The 19,224-nt window shown below is 39.1% G+C and overlaps 1 protein-coding gene across 2 annotated transcripts in view; it reads left to right on the forward strand.

Annotated features, from left to right (window-relative positions):
* Positions 1 to 18,612, forward strand: part of CAAP1 (caspase activity and apoptosis inhibitor 1) — a 31,032-nt gene extending 12,420 nt beyond the window's left edge. For both annotated transcript variants that reach the window (XM_006268984.4, XM_019490795.2), the window contains 2 exons: positions 10,108 to 10,181; positions 16,973 to 18,612. In XM_006268984.4, the coding sequence (XP_006269046.2) occupies positions 10,108 to 10,181; positions 16,973 to 17,310 (412 nt within the window). In that variant the 3' untranslated portion in view covers positions 17,311 to 18,612. The remainder of the gene's footprint in view (positions 1 to 10,107; positions 10,182 to 16,972) is intronic.
* Positions 18,613 to 19,224: the final 612 nt, after the last annotated feature.

The following is a 19,224-nucleotide window of genomic DNA, read 5'->3' on the forward strand; positions in this document are numbered from 1 at the left end:
TTTCTTCAATCCCAGTACCATCTAGGAAATTCTTCTAAGCTGTAGCATGTTCTGTTACCTTGTCATTCACCTTTTCCAGGTCAGAAACTGTCTCGAGAGCTTGAAATCTCCAGCATTTGATTAGGCAGAATTGCAGAATCGTGGCCCACATTCGTTAAATCTGTTCTTTTGCTTAACATGAAAATTTCAGGGTTTTACTACATTATTTACTACAACATTTGCTTCTTGGATGCTTTTATACAGTACAACATCATTGCATCAATAGAATTAGGACATTCCAAATTTTTAGCTAACTGAGACTATAGTTCACTGAAGGAATTGGCTAACGAGCTGGCCAGGTGTTCCTTCAGTTCAGTCCAAGCAGGTTCTTAAATACTTTTTCTTCTTTCCCCACCCCCAGTCTTCACCCTTTCCTGTCCAGTTCCCTTAGCAAACACTTTTTCCCCTCTGGCCTACTTCTCTAGTATATTCTGAGAGATTTCAGGAGCCCTGTTTCCCTGGGCATCAGGGTGTCATTCTTGCAGCTTCTTGTGGGAGCCTGGAGGCTTTCCTTACAATATTCTACTTGACTTGCCTCTTGCGAGTGCACCCAAAGGATGGTATTAATAGGTAAGTCAATACATGGGACAAAATATACTGGATACAGTTAACTTCAATGATTTGCATCGTTTATGTAAATTGGGCAAGTTATGTTTGTTGTGATAAGCATATTTCTTCTTTGCTGTTTGGAAATGTTTAGAGTAAATATTTGCATTTAATCTGCAACTGCTTAGAGGGTTTTGTCCACCTTCCCCCTTGGATGGAATTTTCTTTTGGTTTGGTGTGTGGAGCTTGCAGTCTAAACATTTACCCTTGTTTTAATATGTTTTTATTTGTGGATGTTGGCCTGCACCCAGGCATTTAGTCTGCATCTACTGAATGGACTGGTTAGATGTGCCATTTAGAATCACTTGTAGTGTTGGTCACATTAACATCTGGCAAATGTTTACAGCTATTCTAGTCTCAAGGTCCTCTTTATTTCACCTACCACAGCCTTAGAGCATATTCATTAGTGCATTAAAACAGCATGATTCACATTTATTACGATTACTTCTCCCTCTTATTCTGTTAAATTCTTCTTCAAAAATAAAGTTTTGTCTGTATTGCATCTATTAGTGAAGATAGGTCAGTGAAGTCCACCCTGCATTTTGAATGGACAGTGGTAAAGATTTAGGTGACTCCTTTACATTTTGGAGGAGATTGTTGCAGAGTCTTGGACTAACCCTCAAGAAAGTTGTCCCCACACACAGTCTTTACTCTGGCAAAAGACAGTTCTGCTCTCTCAAAGCTTACTTTATTTTTAGGTATCTCATTTCCAGATTGTTAAATATCTGGACAGGCAGGGCCTTTGACTTGTTCTTGTACAATATAAGTAGCTGGAGTAATGAATGATTTGGTAAGCTCAAGGTTTAGGTTAATCCCTGTTCTTCTGATGAGATGCATTACTGACATATTTGAGGGCTCTTGAAGGTAGATGGTTTCTGGCCAAGGTAGATTCTATTGCAGTAAACCAGTGGACAGATAACTGAAGCCAAATAAATGTATTGCATCCTATGAGATTGTATTCTAGCAAGTTTTAAAAGGCAGAACAAGTATTCTCAGATGTTGCAATGTGAGAACTTTAGTTTTGGGGAGAAGACAGAGGTTCTGCCACACCAATTGTCAGGGTGACTTCAGAGGAGACTGGAGTGTGATGACAAACCTTTGAAGGGTGTGTGTACATGTGCAGAGGTGCAGTTTCCCTTCACTGCCTTTGGGAGCATTTTATTAAAGGTAATAAAACTGGTTGGAAAGTACTTATTAATTGCATCTGTAGTAAACTGCAGAAATATCTCTGGGTTGATTTAAAAACAAAACTAAAGTAAACTAAAACCTTGCTTTCCTCTGTTTTTTCTGCTAAGGAGCATAGGCTTTTCAGTAGTCTTCGGGGTCTAGGTTCTGATTCTATTATGTTGGTGGTTCTGGAACTAGGAAATGTGGAAGTCGGCTATGTGGCAGCTTCTAGATTCCCTTGAAGGAGCCTGAAAAACCATGGCTCTGTCTGGGACTTCTGGCTTCTATTTGTGAAATGGGGAGAAGGAACGTAAGCCCTAAGAAGCCCAGTTCTACAAGCGCTAAAAGACCCTGGAGCTGCTGGAGTGATCAGGATATCGGCTTCCTTGTCTCCATAAGGGAGCTTCAGAACCTTGGAGCAACCTGGGACCCTCGAGACTTCTAGGGTCCTTGCCAGTAAGCGAGAAGTCTAGAAACCATGGAGACCATCAGGACTTCCAGGTTCCATAACGTGAAGTTATTGGAATCAAAGGTCTGCAAAGCACACTTGGTTTTATAAAGCTTATACATTAGTACATTGTAATTTAAAACCTTATGGAATTTCTGATTTTTAGGAAATAGTGAATTTGGTTTGGTTCTGAATCAGAATGAGACCAAATTTTAGAATGTAGAAATTTTCTGTGAACTGGAAATCCTGAGTTTCTGGGAGTACTCAAGCTGTCTTAGTGCATTTTTTTCCAGGACTTCTGCTACCACCATCATGACTAAATTTCATTATAAGCCATGATGAAATGTTATAGAGTAGTCCAGGAGAGAGTAAGGATTTGTGCCCTCTGTGTCAACAGCAAGAGCTGTTACCATTATTAATACTGTTTCTGCTCTGCATTGGTCTGAATCTAAATTGTATGTAATCTAAAATATTTTACATATCACCCCTTATCACACTTAGCTGCAAATGCTAGAAACTTGTTAGAGGCCACAGGTTACTGTTGTGAACATCAAATGCTAGAAGCTTTTACAAGATAGGGAAAAGCACATATGTATAGGAGAATGGCAAATAGCTGTGGGAAAGGCGGGGGTGGGGGGGTAGGGGCAGAGGAAGTCCCATCCCTTCCTTTTTGCCCAGGAGAGTTCTTTAACAAAGGAATAAAGGAGAGTAAAAGTACTGTATTTACCTGAGTCCAAGACAGGTTTGAATTTAAGATGCCCCTCTAATAGTTAGATACTGTACATGAAAAAATAGACTTTTGTTATAATTTTCCATGTACAGTATAAAATCTAACTTATTGGTAGGTCATCTTTAAATACAGCGTCCCAACCACTGTGGCAGGAAAAACAGCAGCAGAGGGTAAGGGGCCAGGCCTCTGCCCCTTGCCTCTCCCTGCCTGTACCCCCTGCTGTCTGCATTCCCTTGCCACTTGCCTTCTGTGGCAGCTTCATCTCCAGGGCAGTCACCAGCAGTGGCCCAGAGTCTATCCAGGTTGGGGCTAGGCCAGAACTGAAGGTAAGTAGGGGAGAGGAAGTGTGGGAGAGGCAGCAGATACTGGAGGGGGGATGGATGGATGGATGGAGATGGGTTGTGTGGTCTCCCCCATGCGCCTCCCACTGTGTGTCACACAAGCCCCCACTGTGTGTCCCCTGTCACACAAGCCACCCCAGCCTGAAACTGGAGCTGACCTGCTGCCTGCCCCAGACGACTACTTGAATCTAAGACTTGGGTTTTTTCACCATGTTGATGGCGGGGGGGGGGGCAGACTTCATCGTGGAGTCAAGCAAATACAGTATCTGAGTGAATAAATGAAAACACTTGTGCAATACAGTAGCTCTTGCCAAACATAAAGCACTGCCTCCAGAGCCAACTTAAATGTCAGAAATGTTTGAATGATCTAACCTAAAAAGATTTTTTGTTTGTTTGTTTGTTTGTTTTAAAGGAAAGTGGAGCACAAGTTATGTTTTTAAGAATAGACTCCTAATTAAGAGTGGGACATTGTGCATTGAGAATCCTGATTATGTTTTTATCAAGAAGTCCCGCGATTTCTGGCAGACCTTAAGGTGGACACTTTTATAATCCATTTTTCTCTGTTGTCCTAATCTACAATGTAATAACTGGATTTTTCATTAAAAGAAAATGTCAATCACAGGGATTTTGCTAAATTTAGTAGGAATTACTCCTTTATGTGGTTTAGAAACATGTTCATATTACTTTTTTAATGAGACATTTTCTGGTAGTTCTTATTTAACCACTTTTTTCAGAATTTAGTTGCAGCTTTTTGTATGGTTCATACTTTTTTGGTAAAACCTAAGGATCTTATTGATTCATGTTTGTAATACTACTTGGACTCTAACTTTGTTTTAATGATATTAGCTTAGGACGAGAGTCCATGCTTAATATTTGTGGGGACTATACCTGTCTTTCTTTTCAGTATTAAAACCTTGATGGGCATGTTGTCTTTGTTACTAGAAATTCACAGAGCAGAAAAGATTTATTCACTGCAGTTGAGTTCCGTACACCAGAAAACATAATTCCTCAAAACTTAGGCACTGGGTATTTTTCTATGGGCCTAACTAACCTTTTAGGTTTTGTCCTGTGTGCAGTTAAACCAAAAATTAATAACTTATAATGTCAAATAGACTGTTTCTGTCCCATCAGGTAGGAGGATGCACCATAAAAACAAGTGACTCATGTGGAAAAGAAAGGTGACAAAGAAATGTTTCTCCACAGAGTAACACTGATTCCTGGGCAGGCAAGGTTCTTTGGTTAGATGTGTGATCTCTTTTATTAGACCAACTGAATAGTTGGAAAAAAGTTCTTAGCAAGCTTTCAGGCACAGTCACCCTTCTTCAGGCATAGGGAGTCTCTGCTGCTCTGGAACTCCAAGGAATGAGAGAAGCTAAAAGTGTGGTAGGATGTCAGTGAAAATGTAAATAGGTAGAGATAAGCAAGACAAAAGTTAAAACTGGGGAGGAGAGGGGGAAGAGAGCAGGGGGAAAGAGAAAACAAAACAAAGGTCAGAGGGAGACAATAGTGATAAAATACAAGGTAGAAAAGAGGCTGCTAGTGAAAAAGGGATCAGGAAAGCAGGAATGAGAGAAGCTAAAAATATAAAAGAGTAGACATTAGAAAAACAAAAGGTAAAGCAGGGAAGGGAGGGCAAAGAAAAACGGGACAAAAAAGGCCAAAGGAAAAGCACTACAGTGGTAATAATAAGGTAAAAAGAGGCTATAAAAAGCGGGGGAAAGGTAAGGAATCAGGACGAAAAAGGGTAGAGAAGACGGGGAAGGGGAGGGGAAAAAAGAGAGATGAGAGGTCGGGTCAGGCAGGTACCAGGTGAATCGGGTGTCAGGCAGGGTATAATGTGTCATAAATCCAAAGTCTATATTGAGTCAATGATTTTTAGTTATCCAGTAGGTTGGTGAAGTGAAGTTCATAGGCTTGTCTATGAAAGGTGTGTTGTAAGTTCCCTTTGAGGATTAGAACTGAGAAATCAGAGCGGGAGTGGTTGTCCTGTTAGAAGTTGCCCCCACAGATAGCTAGGTATTCTTGTCTTTGATAGATTTTCGGTGTGCATTCATTCTGGTGCACAGTTGTTTGGTTTCTCCTACATATTTTCTATCGGGGCATTTGGTGCACTGGATGAGAGAGATTACATTTCTGGAGGTGCAGGTGTAGAATCCAGGAATGGTGATGGTTCTGTTGTGAGGTGTAGCACTTGTGGGAGTGGTGGAGATGTGTTGGCAGCTTTTGCATTTCTTGTCCTGCCATGGTCCAGATCCATTGGGTGTGGTTTGGGTTATAGGGAGTTTGCCCCTGGTGATGAGATTAGCAAGATTCAATGCTTATTTAAAGTCTAGGATGGGTGGCTCTGGAAAGATCTCTTTTTAAGAATGGGGTCTTCTTCTAGTATAGGTTGCAATTGTTTGAGGATTTTCCATGTAGGTTCCAGGGAAGGGTGATATGTCATCACTAATGGTGTGCAATTTGTGGGGATTTTCTTGTTCTGCAGCAGATTTTCACGTGTACCCCAGTGGCTCTTTCAAAAATGCAATCTGTCTCTCTGGAGGAGTGTCCTTGTTGGCTGAAGGCCCTTTTGAGATTTGTGAGGTGGCGATCACGAGTATTCCTTTTGCTGCAAATTCAGTGGTATTGGAGAGCTTGCTATATATTACAGCTTTCTTGGTGTGTTTAGGGTGATTGCTGGTTTTGCGTAGATATGTATGTTGGTCCGTGGGTTTCTTGTATATGGTAGTTTGAATTTTTTTTCTTGGATATTGATCATGGTGTCCAAAAAGGAAATGCTGGTGTCAGAGTATTCAAGTGATAGTCTGATGGAGGGGTGGTGATTGTTGAATTTTTGGTGGAAGTCCATCAGAGACTGCAGGGTTTTGGTCCAAATGATGAAGATGTCATATATGTATCTTGGGTATAGTAAGGGTCTGATGGTGCAGATGTTGAGGAAGTCGTCTTCTAGGTGGGCCATAAAAAGATTGGCATATTGTGGGGCCATTTTGATGCCCATAGCTGTGCCCATGGTCTGGAGGAAGTGTTGGTTGTTGAAACTGAAGTTGTTGTGTTTGAGGATGAAGTATATGAGTTCAGTGATATCCTGAGGTCTGTATTCTGGGTTGTGATCTTGTTCTTGTAGATATGTGAGGTAGGCTAGGATGCCATCCTGGTGTGGGATGTTGGTGTGTAAGCTAGTGACGTTCATGGTGGCTAGGAGGGTATTGCTGGAAAAGTGGTCTATGTTTTTAAGTTTTCGCAGGAAGTCAGTTGTGTCTTGGATAAAACTTGGTCTTTGGGCGATGAGCAGTTTTAAGATGGATTCGATGAAACCTGATATTTCTTCCATGAGGGTTCCATCATAGGCGACTGGTGCCTTCAGACTTGGGGGGGAGGGGATGGGGGCAGGAGAGGTCCTCCAGTGGCCAATCGCAGTGCCGCTGGCACTTCTCTCAGCACTTCTTTAATTTCAGGCGTGGCACCAGCTGGCGCTTCACTCGGCACCCCCACTACCTGGCCAGTGAGGGCCAATCTCAAGGGGGGCACGTACCTCCCGTACCCCTCCTATGCATCGCCTATGGGTTCCATGGTTGGAAAGAATAGATCTGCCAGGGTTTCCTTGTTTGTGGATTTTAGGGAGCAGGTAAAAGGTCCCTGGATTGGGTAGTGGAGGGATCTGGGTCTGAATTTTTTCTTGTAGTTCTAATGGAAACGATGCGATGGTGGTTTTGAGTTTGGAGGAGAAAAGGGAAGTAGGACTGTCCTCTAATTTTTTTTTTTATAGGAGGTAGTGTCAGAGAGTTGTCTGTTGGCTTCTTTTATGTAGTCTTCACAGTTAAGGATAACTATGGCTCCTCCTTTATCTGCTGGTTATATTACTATTTGGTTGTTGGATTGTAGAGATTCTATGGCCCTTCTCTCTGAGAGGGAGAGGTTGTTATAGTGGTGTTTGTTGTTGAGTATTTCATTGTTCATTCTTTCTCTGAAGCAGTTGATGTAGCGATCGATGTTTGAATTTTGTCCACTGTTAGGTGCATTGATTCCTTTGCACTCAGTCAGGAGAAATGTATTTTTCCTTTTCTAACAGGAGGAGGGGAAGGAAGCTTCAAACTTTAGTTGTCATTCACTAGCCGAGTTTGGAAAGAAAATGAGGGGAATGCCTTTTAGAGGCATTGCATTTATATTACAATAGCGTATTACCTGCATCCTGTAGCTGAGGAAATACAGAGATACTTCATTTGGTTTAAGAAAAAAAATCTGTTTATAGCTAGTAGGTGTGTGGTTACACCAGTGTGAATTCATAATGACCTAGTAAATTTGGCTCTCTGTTCTTACCTGTTAAATGTTTTATTAAGAATTCAAACCAAATATAGACTGCCCTACCATGGCTTGGCCACAAGATGGTGCAACACACCTACTTATTAAAATCCAGCTGGTGAAGTTTCATCAGCAGTCCAGTCCAACCCAGCCTGTTATGACAAAATAAAATGGCCTGCAAAAGATCACCTTTGGGACCCCCCAAAATTCTTTATTGACACAAGGGGCTCTTTACAGAGGGGATGTATTTTTACTGAAACAGTTGATGTGGGTTACAGAGCTGTGAGTGTTTTCTGCAGCATGTTAGATTTCCAGTTGATAGAAAATTCTTTTTATATAACAAAAAATAAAAGAACATAACTATTTGCACTGCTTGTGCTTGATGCAAATGGCATAATTAAACATAAGAGCTTGCTGGTAGGCTGCTGCCAAATGTGTGATTTGATTCCTGAATGAAATTTGGCTTTAAGACTCAGGACAGCAGGAACTTTAATTACCAAAGAGGTGAATCTTCTTGGCTTTTTTCCTCCTGGAAACTATTTGGTTGTATAAGATCAGTCCATGCCTCCTTGCCAAGGAGCAGCAATACTGCCATCAACAATGGAGATTGCCATTCAGTTACTCCCCTTGGCAAAAGGAAGGGAATAGAACATTTGATTGTGGGGCTGCCAGGGGAGGAAGAAAAATCGGAACCTGCTTTTAATGTGTCTAAAGGATCACATAAAGCAGAGCTAATTTTCTCTTGGAATCCTGTTTTTTATTTAGAAAATCTGAGTGCTAAAACCTGTAATCCAGCCTGAAACATCTGTGGTCTTCCAGATAGAGGTCTGGCTGCTGCAAGACAGCAAGTAAAAATAAAATATTTTTGCATGATAGGGGGGAAAAGCTGGCTCAGGAATAAGCAGATTCTTTAAGCAAACTCTTTGCTTAATAATGCTCCTTTGCCTTATCTGGGCTTTTTTCTTCCTGGTTTCTATTTCTCTTTCACCTCTGCTTTGAAACATCTTATGGAGAAGAAGCAGCACATAACTCTGTCAGTGATGTACTCCAGTAGGACCAAATGTTCATAATGTTTTATGCGACCCTTACATCTGTGCAAGTGGCTAGTCAGCTTCTCAATTGTTTGTTTGTATAACTGAATGCTTGTTTATGTTGCTATAATTATGTAAATTTGTGAGAGAAATAGAGAGCCAATCAGAATTGATTGCAGCCTCTGTTTCTGCAGAGGGGAAGTAGCCATCAAACTAACAAATTCACCTGCATCTGAGTAGCCTGTAGAAACGAGACTCAGGATGGTTAGGAATAGAAAACCAAGTAAAGAGGTCTGCTCTGCATTGACTTGGTAGCCAGGCATACTAATCAGAATAAGGTCTTTAGTAGTCCACTAGAAAAATGGATCTGTAGCCATCATTTCTTAAAAAAGAAATAACTTGGTTAAGGCCATACCTGAAAAGTAACTGGTTAGGTCATCAGAACTGAGCCTGTAAAATGAGAATACAGTAAGATCTCTGGTAGTAATATCCTTTTTATGGTCTGATTGAGCTCCTGCAATGAGGTTGGTTGCCTTGATTACCTATTAATATAATATGTATTTCACAAACTTTAGACAAGCAGTTGAGGTATGAAATTGGGAGAGGAATATAAAATTTTACTGCCAAAATGCTCACTAAACTTAACAATTGGACTCTCCTATGATTTGAATATCCTGCTGTGAGCAGTATCCTCCCTCCTCCAGTGTATCTCTCAGTCTCTCATTTATATTTTCCTAGCTTGTATAAATAATGTCATCTGGAAATTGTGGGGAGAAAGCATGCCACAATAATGTATTTTCTTTACCCCTGGGCTCTTGGGCTCTCTCTCTATTTATTTATTTATTTATTTATTTATTTATTTATTTTGCATTCGTACAGCATGAAGCAATTCCAGGCTTGATACCTAACAGGGAGGCTGTAGGAGAAAATGGGTATTGAACATAACTCAATAGTCTAGCTGAATTTGCTTTTTGAAAAGCAATTCCTTGATAACATGAGTTTTTTAGTAAGAAAGACAGGAGGTTTGGTATTATACTCATGAAAATAGCTATTTAATTCTAAAAGAAAAAATATCTCTTGAGTGTATACTATGTTTTTTTCTTGGCTGCATGACAAATTGTTCTGAATTTTGGAGTCAAGCACTTCATATAGGGAAGATGCTGCCAATGATTATTATTCATTTGAAGGAACAGTGCAGCGAGGATAATTTATTTGGCTAAGTGTTTCGCTAGGCAAAGCAGAAAAATGCAGTGGTTCTTAATTGTTTAGAATAGGTGTAAAAATACACGTAAAACCCCATTGGCTTCCCCCAGGCCCCCTAGAAAGAAACTGGTATGTTAGGCTTTCAACAAATACAATTCTTTGACGGAAAGGAAATGTTTCTTTCAACAAGTTGTCTTTATTTTTTAAACTATACAAAATAAATGTGTTCTCATTTGTTTCCAGACAAGACAACAGCATAGATTCTACTTCTTATCTGAAGGAAGACAACAAGCTGGAAGGCCTGGAATCAAAACAAGGTACGGATCAGAAAGCTGAAGTCTTGCACCATTAGTGTGAGGAAGTGAGTGATTTAAAGTATTCAGGCTTATTATTGAACTTTAGGGATAATTACAATTATGTCTCCTCAGTAGGTTCAAATGACTCGGGACATCTGTCTCAAAAATGAGACACTGGGTAGTATAGAAATGAGGCCAAGAAGATTTTTTTTTTTTTCTTTTTGAGTGAACCCTCACTCCAGATCATACATCTAAACTTCAAAATGATTGAGCGATCAACTCTTTCGTTGATGCTGCATTGAGGACGTCAGGCTCATTGAGAGGTTTTGCAGCTTTCATGCTGAAATACAATTGTGGAAAGCACTTAGTTTTGTCATTCCACCTCCTTCTCCCACTTCCTCTCAACATACCTGGACACACACTCTTTAGTTCTTTGCTCAGATGCCTGTAGTAATGCAAAGCCACAGAAGATGATAATTTGTAATTTTCATATACAGTAGGATCCCGCTAGTGATGCATCAAAAGAGAAGTCTCTAGTTCTCCTTGTTTATACTTTGTACTCCATAAAAAAAAGTTTAAAAATAAGACCGAATCCATAAACAAGTACTCTTATGGTGCTGGCACATTTCCACTTTGCTACTCAAATGTGTTCAGTATGATGAGCATTTGCAGTAGTCAGAGGTTTTCCTAATCTATTATAGAAACATTGATTGCTCTTCCTAATTCCTCTAGAATTTAAAGTCCTAATAACATAAAAGGAAGTATTCATAAACATCCTACAAGTCCATTATAAAGTAGTGTGGGGACTTGACAAAATAATTTGGCAAATGTTTATAAGCAGGAACAGATCTTTACATCCATAAATTAAACAAGTTGTTATAAGCAAAAGTACGATCCCTTAAAAAAAACAAACAAACCCAGAAGTCGGGACTATGCCCTCAGCATGGGTCTGTGCAGTTTTCAGCACCTGAGTATGGAACCCTTGGCTTCCCTTAGGCATTTGCCTCTGACTCCCAAACAGTCTTTTTATAATCTCTTCTCAGCGTAACTAAGTGGAGGTGACTGAGGCACTTGCCACTGGTGCTGACTTTGGCAGGGGCAGTGGAGGAGAGATGGAAAGGATTAAAAAATATTAGCTGCTGTGGTAGCTACCCTGCGTGCCACAGAATCATAGAAAATGAGGGTTGGAAGACACCTCAGAGGGACATCTAGTCCAACCTCCTGCTCAAAGCAGGATGGTGTTGCTATAGCCCAGCATGCAGAACTTCCCAGTTTTGTCTGTGCTCTCTCCTCGGCCATGCTTTATGCAAAATAATTGCTTGTTTTCTTCGAGGGTGGCTATCTGATCCAAAAGGTCTGCATCCCTACTTCCCAATTTTTACTCATACCTCTATCCTGATCAGTAGAAGACAACTATTTTAGGAGCTTAAACTCCTCAAATGTGCAGCACTGGAACTAGGTTGTACCTAGGGAAGCTGTGGTCCTTTAGTGCTTAGTAGCTTAGCTTGGAGAGAAATTAATATGGTAGTAGGGGAAGAAAACTTAAAGCCATCGCAGATGGAGAGGGTCTTTGATCATTTCTGTCATTTAGAAGCATCTAGAATAACTTAATATTATTACCCTGCCTTCGTTCTTTTAAATCCATTTTTCTTGATATTTAGATTATCACATTCATAAGTGACTAGAGTACTCTGTGTTGGCATTCCATAATGATACCTTTCTGCCAAATAACTGTTCCTGATTTAGTAGTTCCATTTAATCTCAACTGTATGTACTTTTTGTTTGTCTGTTTTGGCTTTTTTAGCCTTTGTGCAAAAAGTAGAGGTCCTCTAGCATAGTCTAGGTATTATTAGTTTACTACAGAATAAATTAACTTTACTCCATAGTAGAAGTAGAGTAGATGCATGATGCATAACTTTACTGTGGAGCAAGTCTTTGGCGTGGAGGAGGGTAAGTTATCCTGCGAAAAATTGTAATGACTTGACTCAATATCATACATCCGTGACATTGAAGTCAATTATCAATGGACAGATCAGGCATTGACACCTGGTGTAATCGACATTATATTGATGTATACAAAACCAGTATAAATTAAACTAGGGTATGTGTTCATCTCTCTGTGCCCATTATCGATTACCCTATAAGGGCAGTTTCAGCTCCAGCCCAGGGCACGGAGTGCATGGTGAATCTGGCCCTGGCCCCAGCCCCTGCCAGGTAGTAGCAGCAGCAGCTCCAGCTGTGTGATGCTGTCTCTGGACCTCGACTGACCACAGCTTCTGTTGACATCGCACTGCTGACTCCAGGCAGCAATGATGATGGCCTCAGCTCCGGTCCCAACCTGGGGCTGGTGGCACCTCTGGCTCTAGTCCTGGACCAGTCCCAAGTTGGAGCTAGGGCTGCAGTCACCTGCCCCAAGCCAGTAATTGAGTCCAAGACCATTCTTTTTTTCCCCCTCATGTTGAATAGGGGGGTAAAAAAAACTCATCTTGGATTTGAGTAAATGTAGTATTAGTAATATAGATTTGACTTCTGTGTAGGAAGCACTGCAACAACTGTTTTAGTTCAGCCATTGCCTGAACACTAACTACTTCCAGTATTTTATACATTTCACTGGGATTATAGCTGTTTCTATCTTGGCCTGTTTATTCTCATTTAGATTTGCTGGACATAGTAATAGTAATGTCAGAAATAACTTTTGCAGTCAGTAAATGCTTCAAATTCTGATACGCTGTATTCCTGTTTCATGATGATCTAATATTATTTTCTCCCTGCAACTTTTATTTTTCAGTCCTGAGTCCTGTCGTCTTTGAACAGCTTTGCATACTTTTGAAGTAGCTAGTGTGAGGAATTAAATAGTCAGGGAGGGAGGAATGTCATCATAAAACCAGCAAAATTGTTAGGAGCAGTATGCCATGACTTTGTGAGAAATGCTTTAAATATTGCTTGTTGCGCTATATGGAGTGACCTCGGAATTGACAGATTTCCTGCAGACCTCTTCCACTTCTTCTGTATTATCACAGGGAATTGATGACTTGCAGGTGATTGCTTCATTGTCCTTTTTTATGACTTTATCAACCACAGTATCATGATGGCTTTGGGCTATGACAGTAGCTCCACTCAAGATGTTAGCTTTAAAGAGCTTTTGAGAATATGGGCATAAATTGTAAAATATAACTTAGTAATCATTCTTCTTCTGTGCTGGAGCCTGAGATGCTAAAGGAAAAAAGGTAGAAAAGGAGGGGGTAAGCAGAAGTGAGCAAAATATGGTTAAAAAAGGAATTAAGTGTGCAGACATGAATTTTACAGTCATAGCTGAAGGAATAAGTACAAGTTATCAAAATGAAAAAGATAATGAGAAATGCCATCCAAGACTTGTATTACTATGTAAAATTACAACTGGAAAAGAGGGAAATGAAGCTCATCAGCTAATTAAACAACATTTGTAGGCCAGTGGGGTTGTATGATTATTATGCATTGCGCTGCCACAGAGAATCTAAATTCTGGATGAAACCCAAATCTTGCAAGCAACACCTTTGCATGCGGGGTAGCTTCCTGTTCTGTGCAAATGGTGGGACAGGGATGAAGAACAGATCTCCAATACTTTTCTTTTTTTTCCCAGCATCTCATGAGTTCCAATTGAATTAAGTTTCTCTTTGTCTGTAAATAGGCAGTTAACTTTGCACCAGATTCTTTCAATGTAGCTTTTTTTGTCCCATGAAAATGCTGCTCAGTTGAGCAGTGTCTTTGGTGCCCCTGTAGCAAGACAGAAGAATTTCTATTTGTTAATCCTACTGTTTCTTATCTCTTTTGATCTTCCATATACTTGGTTTCTGACCAGTTTGAGTCAGTAAAATTGTCTGCAAGGTTGTTTCTGTAGGCAGTAGCTCCAGACTGCAGCTGTTGTTGAAAATACAGATGCTCAAGTTGCTGTGCATAAGGTGACATTTAGGGAAAGGGCAATGCTACATAGTTCTTCTGTGTAGAGGACTCTGAAGATGGCAAATTTTGAATAGAATTAAAATTAACGTGTGTGTACGTTGACCCCCAATAGAGCAATGCTTACGCTTTTAAGTCATAACTTGTTTAACACCATGAACCAGAAATTCTATATATTGCGTCCATAATTGGTTGCTGATATTTTAGAGCATGAGGGATATCTGGTATGAGCCCCCAAATTCAGGAAGATATCCCTATTCAGAATTGTACATAGTACTTGGGGGTTTGGTTTTTTTTGTTGTAAGTAGGGAAAGCGGATTTATTGTTCTTATTCTTAGTGTTCAGTATTGATTTTTTTTTTTTTTTTGGTTTTTTCCCTTACCTCCTCAGGATACCAGTTGTCATAAAAGTCAAGAAAAATGTGTTTTTTCTGAAAGATTTTTTTCATCCTTGTTCATAAATGAACAATAAGTGCATGTGTGTGCACACTCCCCCAAACACCAAAAAGTATTTTATTCTAGGTGAATACTTTTTTTTCTAAAGCATACTTCTCTTTCCCTTTAAAGGAAAAACTGACTACTGACAAAGTTCGTTTAGAGCTTGTTTTGGAACTGGATCAGTATAATTTGGTGGTCCATGTCTTACCAAATCTTTGTGCAGAACCTCCATAGAATGCAAAGACTTTTTTCTACAGAGATCCAGGGGAGGAAATGGCTCAATATGTGTACAGAGAGCTTTGCAGTTCTCTCTTCTGTCTTACAGGGAAGCCTCTCACTTGCATAGTTTTTTTTCTTGAAATATGCTGTACAACCAAACGCACAAAAACATAATGCCTTAAAACAAACTTCCTTTCAAAGATTCTTTAATGTACATTTTTGAAGACGGAAAGGAATTGTTGATGGTGGGACTAAAACTCAAGCTCTTGTTGGAGTGTTCTCATTAGTATTTAGATGAATGATGAATACAATCTGTTCTGAATACTTTTACAATAAAAATATGAAATGTGAACATCTTGTCGAAAAATACAGTGATATGAAGACAGTTGGTTCAAGGTATTTGGACTTTGGCTCCCTACTGTTAGGCTACATTATCAATGTCATATTTATAGGGCCCTACCGAATTCAAGGCAGAAGTGGCATGCACTGTGGCTCCGTTAACCTTGCAGGTTCCCCCACGCGCTCCCCTCTGCTGCTGATTGGAGGGGCCCTGCTTGTGGCTTGCTCATGACTGGCAGGGAAGCAAAAACCGCGGTTTTAAATGTTGTGCTGTTTTTGCCTCCCAGACAGTAAGCAGCAAACAGCAGGGTCACTGGGGCCCTATAGCCAGTCAGCAGCAGGAAGCAAAAATGGCACCATGTTTAAAACCGTGGTTTTTACCTCCTTGCTGATCAGGAGTGAGCTGCAGGCAGGCCCCCACCACCAGTCAGTGGTGGACGGATGCATGGGAGAACCTGCAAAATTAAAGGAGCTGCAATGCACACCACTTCTGTTATGAATTTGGCAGGGCCCTACATATTTATAACCTGAACTTCAGTAACACTTGAATTGCCTGGTATCTAAAGGCAGCAATTCACGAAGGAAGTACTTCATTGGTTTCCAATATATCAGTGGCTTTGTTGTTGATGAGCAGTACTGATCAATAAAACTCCTAGCCCTGGAGATTTGAGATTCTGGAGCTAAGGAATGGATGGATAAAACTAGTAATACTTTAAAAGCAGTCCACTAAGATTAAAAAAAAAATTAAATCTGATGACAAAAGACTAGTTTAAAAAGTTAAAAAGAGAATTAATATTGTACTGCTATACAGGTATTTATAACCTCCCATGATAATTTGGTGTATAGATACTATTGTGCTATCCAATTGATATCATAATGTAATACATAAGGCTACTGTGAATCAATGTAAATTTGCTTTAAAACTTCAGTGCATGGTGAAAAGCTGTTTGTGAATCACCTGGAGATCCAGACTTAACTTTTCTATATGAGAAGCTTCTATAAAAGCTTCTATAAAATCCACCAAATTGGTAATTTTGTCTTTTTGTTGCTATAAATAATTTGTTTATTTTAAGCAATAAACAATGCTATTAGTGTCTCCAAAGATGCAAATATTGCCGAAGTACTGGTGATTGCTCAGGTCAGGGTGTTAAGAGAAATAGCTTATTTACAGCCAGATTGTCAGTGTCTCTTGTGGAGGTTTTGCTATAGTTTTATTATATTGTACTGCCGTTTCCAATTACTTTTCCTAATAAAACCCTACTTCAAACTGAAATTTAAAAGCCATCACCAACATTTCTTTCCTAAGTTGTTCAAATATTTCAGATATATTTAGTTCAGGTCAGTGAAAAGACTGAATACTTGTAACCTGTGATTTTTTTACATCCTGATTTGGCTATGGTGGTATTACTTCATAAATTTCAAAGGAATCTTAAAGTATTTTTTAAAACCATAGACTTTGAACATTAAATTTGCTTTTAAAATAATAAACAATAATCAATCTGAGGTTCTCCATATCAACTTTCAATTTGTAATGCAGAAGCCTCATTGTGATATAAAACCTTATGACATTTTAATTAGGAAAATAGATCATGTAACTCCATATGATGGAATAAATTTTCCAGGCACTGCTGCCTTGGTATACTGCATGTTCTTCTAAATTGGAATAAAAAATGCATTAAAACTTGTCTAAATTAGATCAGCCTTAAAGTTGGGGGAGGGAAAAAAAGAAAAAATAGTTGTCTTTAATTTATGGATGCTTTTTCTCATACTCTGTCTCTGTGCAGAGAATCACTTTTATGCAGAGGCAATTTCTAAGATGAAAGGGATTTTTTTTGTTAGGATTCCTGCAGTACGTGGTTATTTGTTATATTTGTGTTACAGCCAAAGGAGAAGATAGTGATGTTCTCAGTATAAATGCAGATGCATACGATAGTGACATAGAAGGCCCATGCAATGAAGAGGAGAGTCCACATGTGCCAGAAAGTGCTGTCAGAAGTGGAGCTGGGCAGATAGATGACCTTCAGAAGGACATTGAGAAAAGTGTGAATGAGATACTGGGGTTGGCAGAATCCAGCCCAAAGGAGTCTAAAACAGCATCCTTGGCCGTTCCTCCATCAGAAGATGTTCAGCCATCAGCACAGCAGCTGGAGCTTTTGGAGCTTGAGATGAGGGCCAGAGCTATTAAGGCCCTGATGAAAGCTGGCGATGTAAAAAAATAGCCCTAAGGTTGTTTCATTTACATTTTTTATATTTGTTTTGAAGAGTGTGATGTCAGTTCTTTTAAGTGCTAAAGTCTATTTGGATTGGGTATGACATTCCTCATTCAAACCCTTTTTGCATATCCTGACCTGTGGCTTAAATTGCTGATAGCTGTTTTCATTGCCTCTGGTGTACTGCTTTCTGTGACTTGCACAAATGGATTGGTTTGACACTGGACTGGATCAGTGTCTCTATGCTGGGTTATCTCTTAACGTGAATTAGGAAGGAGTCCTAGATTGTATAGATCTATGCCAGGATCCTGGTGCCTTTTAGAAAGGTTAAAAGAACAATGTAGGTTTCTTTTTTATAATCCCTGTAGTTAGCAATTAAACAGACAATTTATTTATTCCCTCTTGAACATCTTAATTTAAGTAACTTGGTTTATAGGTACTTCTTTAAAAAAAATAATTCTGTTTTTAAGAGGTCTTTTCTGGCCTGATGATACTTATCTGCTTGCAGTATTCAGTGATGTGATTTGAGATGCTTATTTTTCATCGGGGGCCCTGCTTACACTAATGAAAATATACTAGTTAAAAATGAATGACAACTCCCTTCAGGAGATTTAAAAGCATAATTAAATTTTTAGAGAATTAAAATTGCTGAAGTGAGTTTAAATAAACTATGTAGTGTTGGTTATTGTTAGAAAGTTACAGAAGTGCCTGGAAGTAATTCCATTGATGAACTATAGTAACAGGGTTTTTATACTGTCGGTTATTTGCTTTTGTTATGTTTTCCCATGACTATCTTGTGTGTTTCAGTTGAAAACAATAAATTATGTATACATTTTCTCTAATTGTGATCCTTTCTGTTTAAAATTTGGCAAACTTCTTGAGATGGAATGATGCAGCAAATCAAACTGTTTAAAAGATCGCTGGTCTTGATGGCAAATGTTTTTATATTTATGTGATAGTATAGTTTTTTCATATTCCCTGTAAATATGAAAGCCTCTCTAACAATGTTAGAGAGGCTTTCTGGAAAAGTCTCATAATTTATGTATATTTTGAAAAGATTCAGAAATCATAAATTCCACATTCTTCATTTTAAGGATGCCTGTGTAGATTTAGTTTTTTACAGTTTTTTTTTCTCCTATTATGGAATTCTAACTGCAACAAGCTAGTTTTGATTTTGTTTAAAAGTGGTGCTATTTTTATACTTGACTGTTTATACGGTCACTGTATGTTTTTAAAATATACCTGCTGAATTTGTTATATCCCAAGTATGTGAGTCTAATCCTTGTTAAATAAAATGGTTCATTATGTGTAGCTCCATTGAATTTTCTTTTATCACCTTATGAAATAAGCAAATGAGGTATCAAACAATACGACTTTAAAAAATCAGTCTTTCTCATACACTACTACTAATACTTCCCATTATTTGCATCAAATTGGGGTTTTTTAGTAATATGCAATATCTAAAATGTTCTTATGAGATTTGAAAGAGTTTTCATAAGTTGGTAAATGTGGCCATTGATTTTTTGGTAGCAGGTTCCTTTTCCATCTTCTTAAGTAGCATTGGATAATTTAAATAATATTCTGAATAAATGCAACATAAATTTGCTATAAGCTAAAAACATTATTATAAGTAGCTGGGAGGATAGTTATGGTAAGAAGTCCTCAAAGGGTGGCAGAGACCTGAGTGAACAACAACTGGTCACCATCATATCATGACTTAACTTTTGTCTCTTATTTGTAGCAGTTGAAAGACAGAAATGGATGGGAAAGGGATAATGAACCGGATCAATTTAGTACACAGACTTCTGCCTAAAAAGTGGTCTGCCAGTGGCTTTACAATTTTATGTTGTCGTGGAACCTAGGATTTCTTTGTATTTAGGGCAGCAAAGGCAGGTAATGGTAAAAGGGCAGTTGGTAAGACTT

The sequence above is a fragment of the Alligator mississippiensis genome, chromosome 3 (genome assembly GCF_030867095.1).
Source record: "Alligator mississippiensis isolate rAllMis1 chromosome 3, rAllMis1, whole genome shotgun sequence".
NCBI lineage: Eukaryota > Metazoa > Chordata > Crocodylia > Alligatoridae > Alligator > Alligator mississippiensis.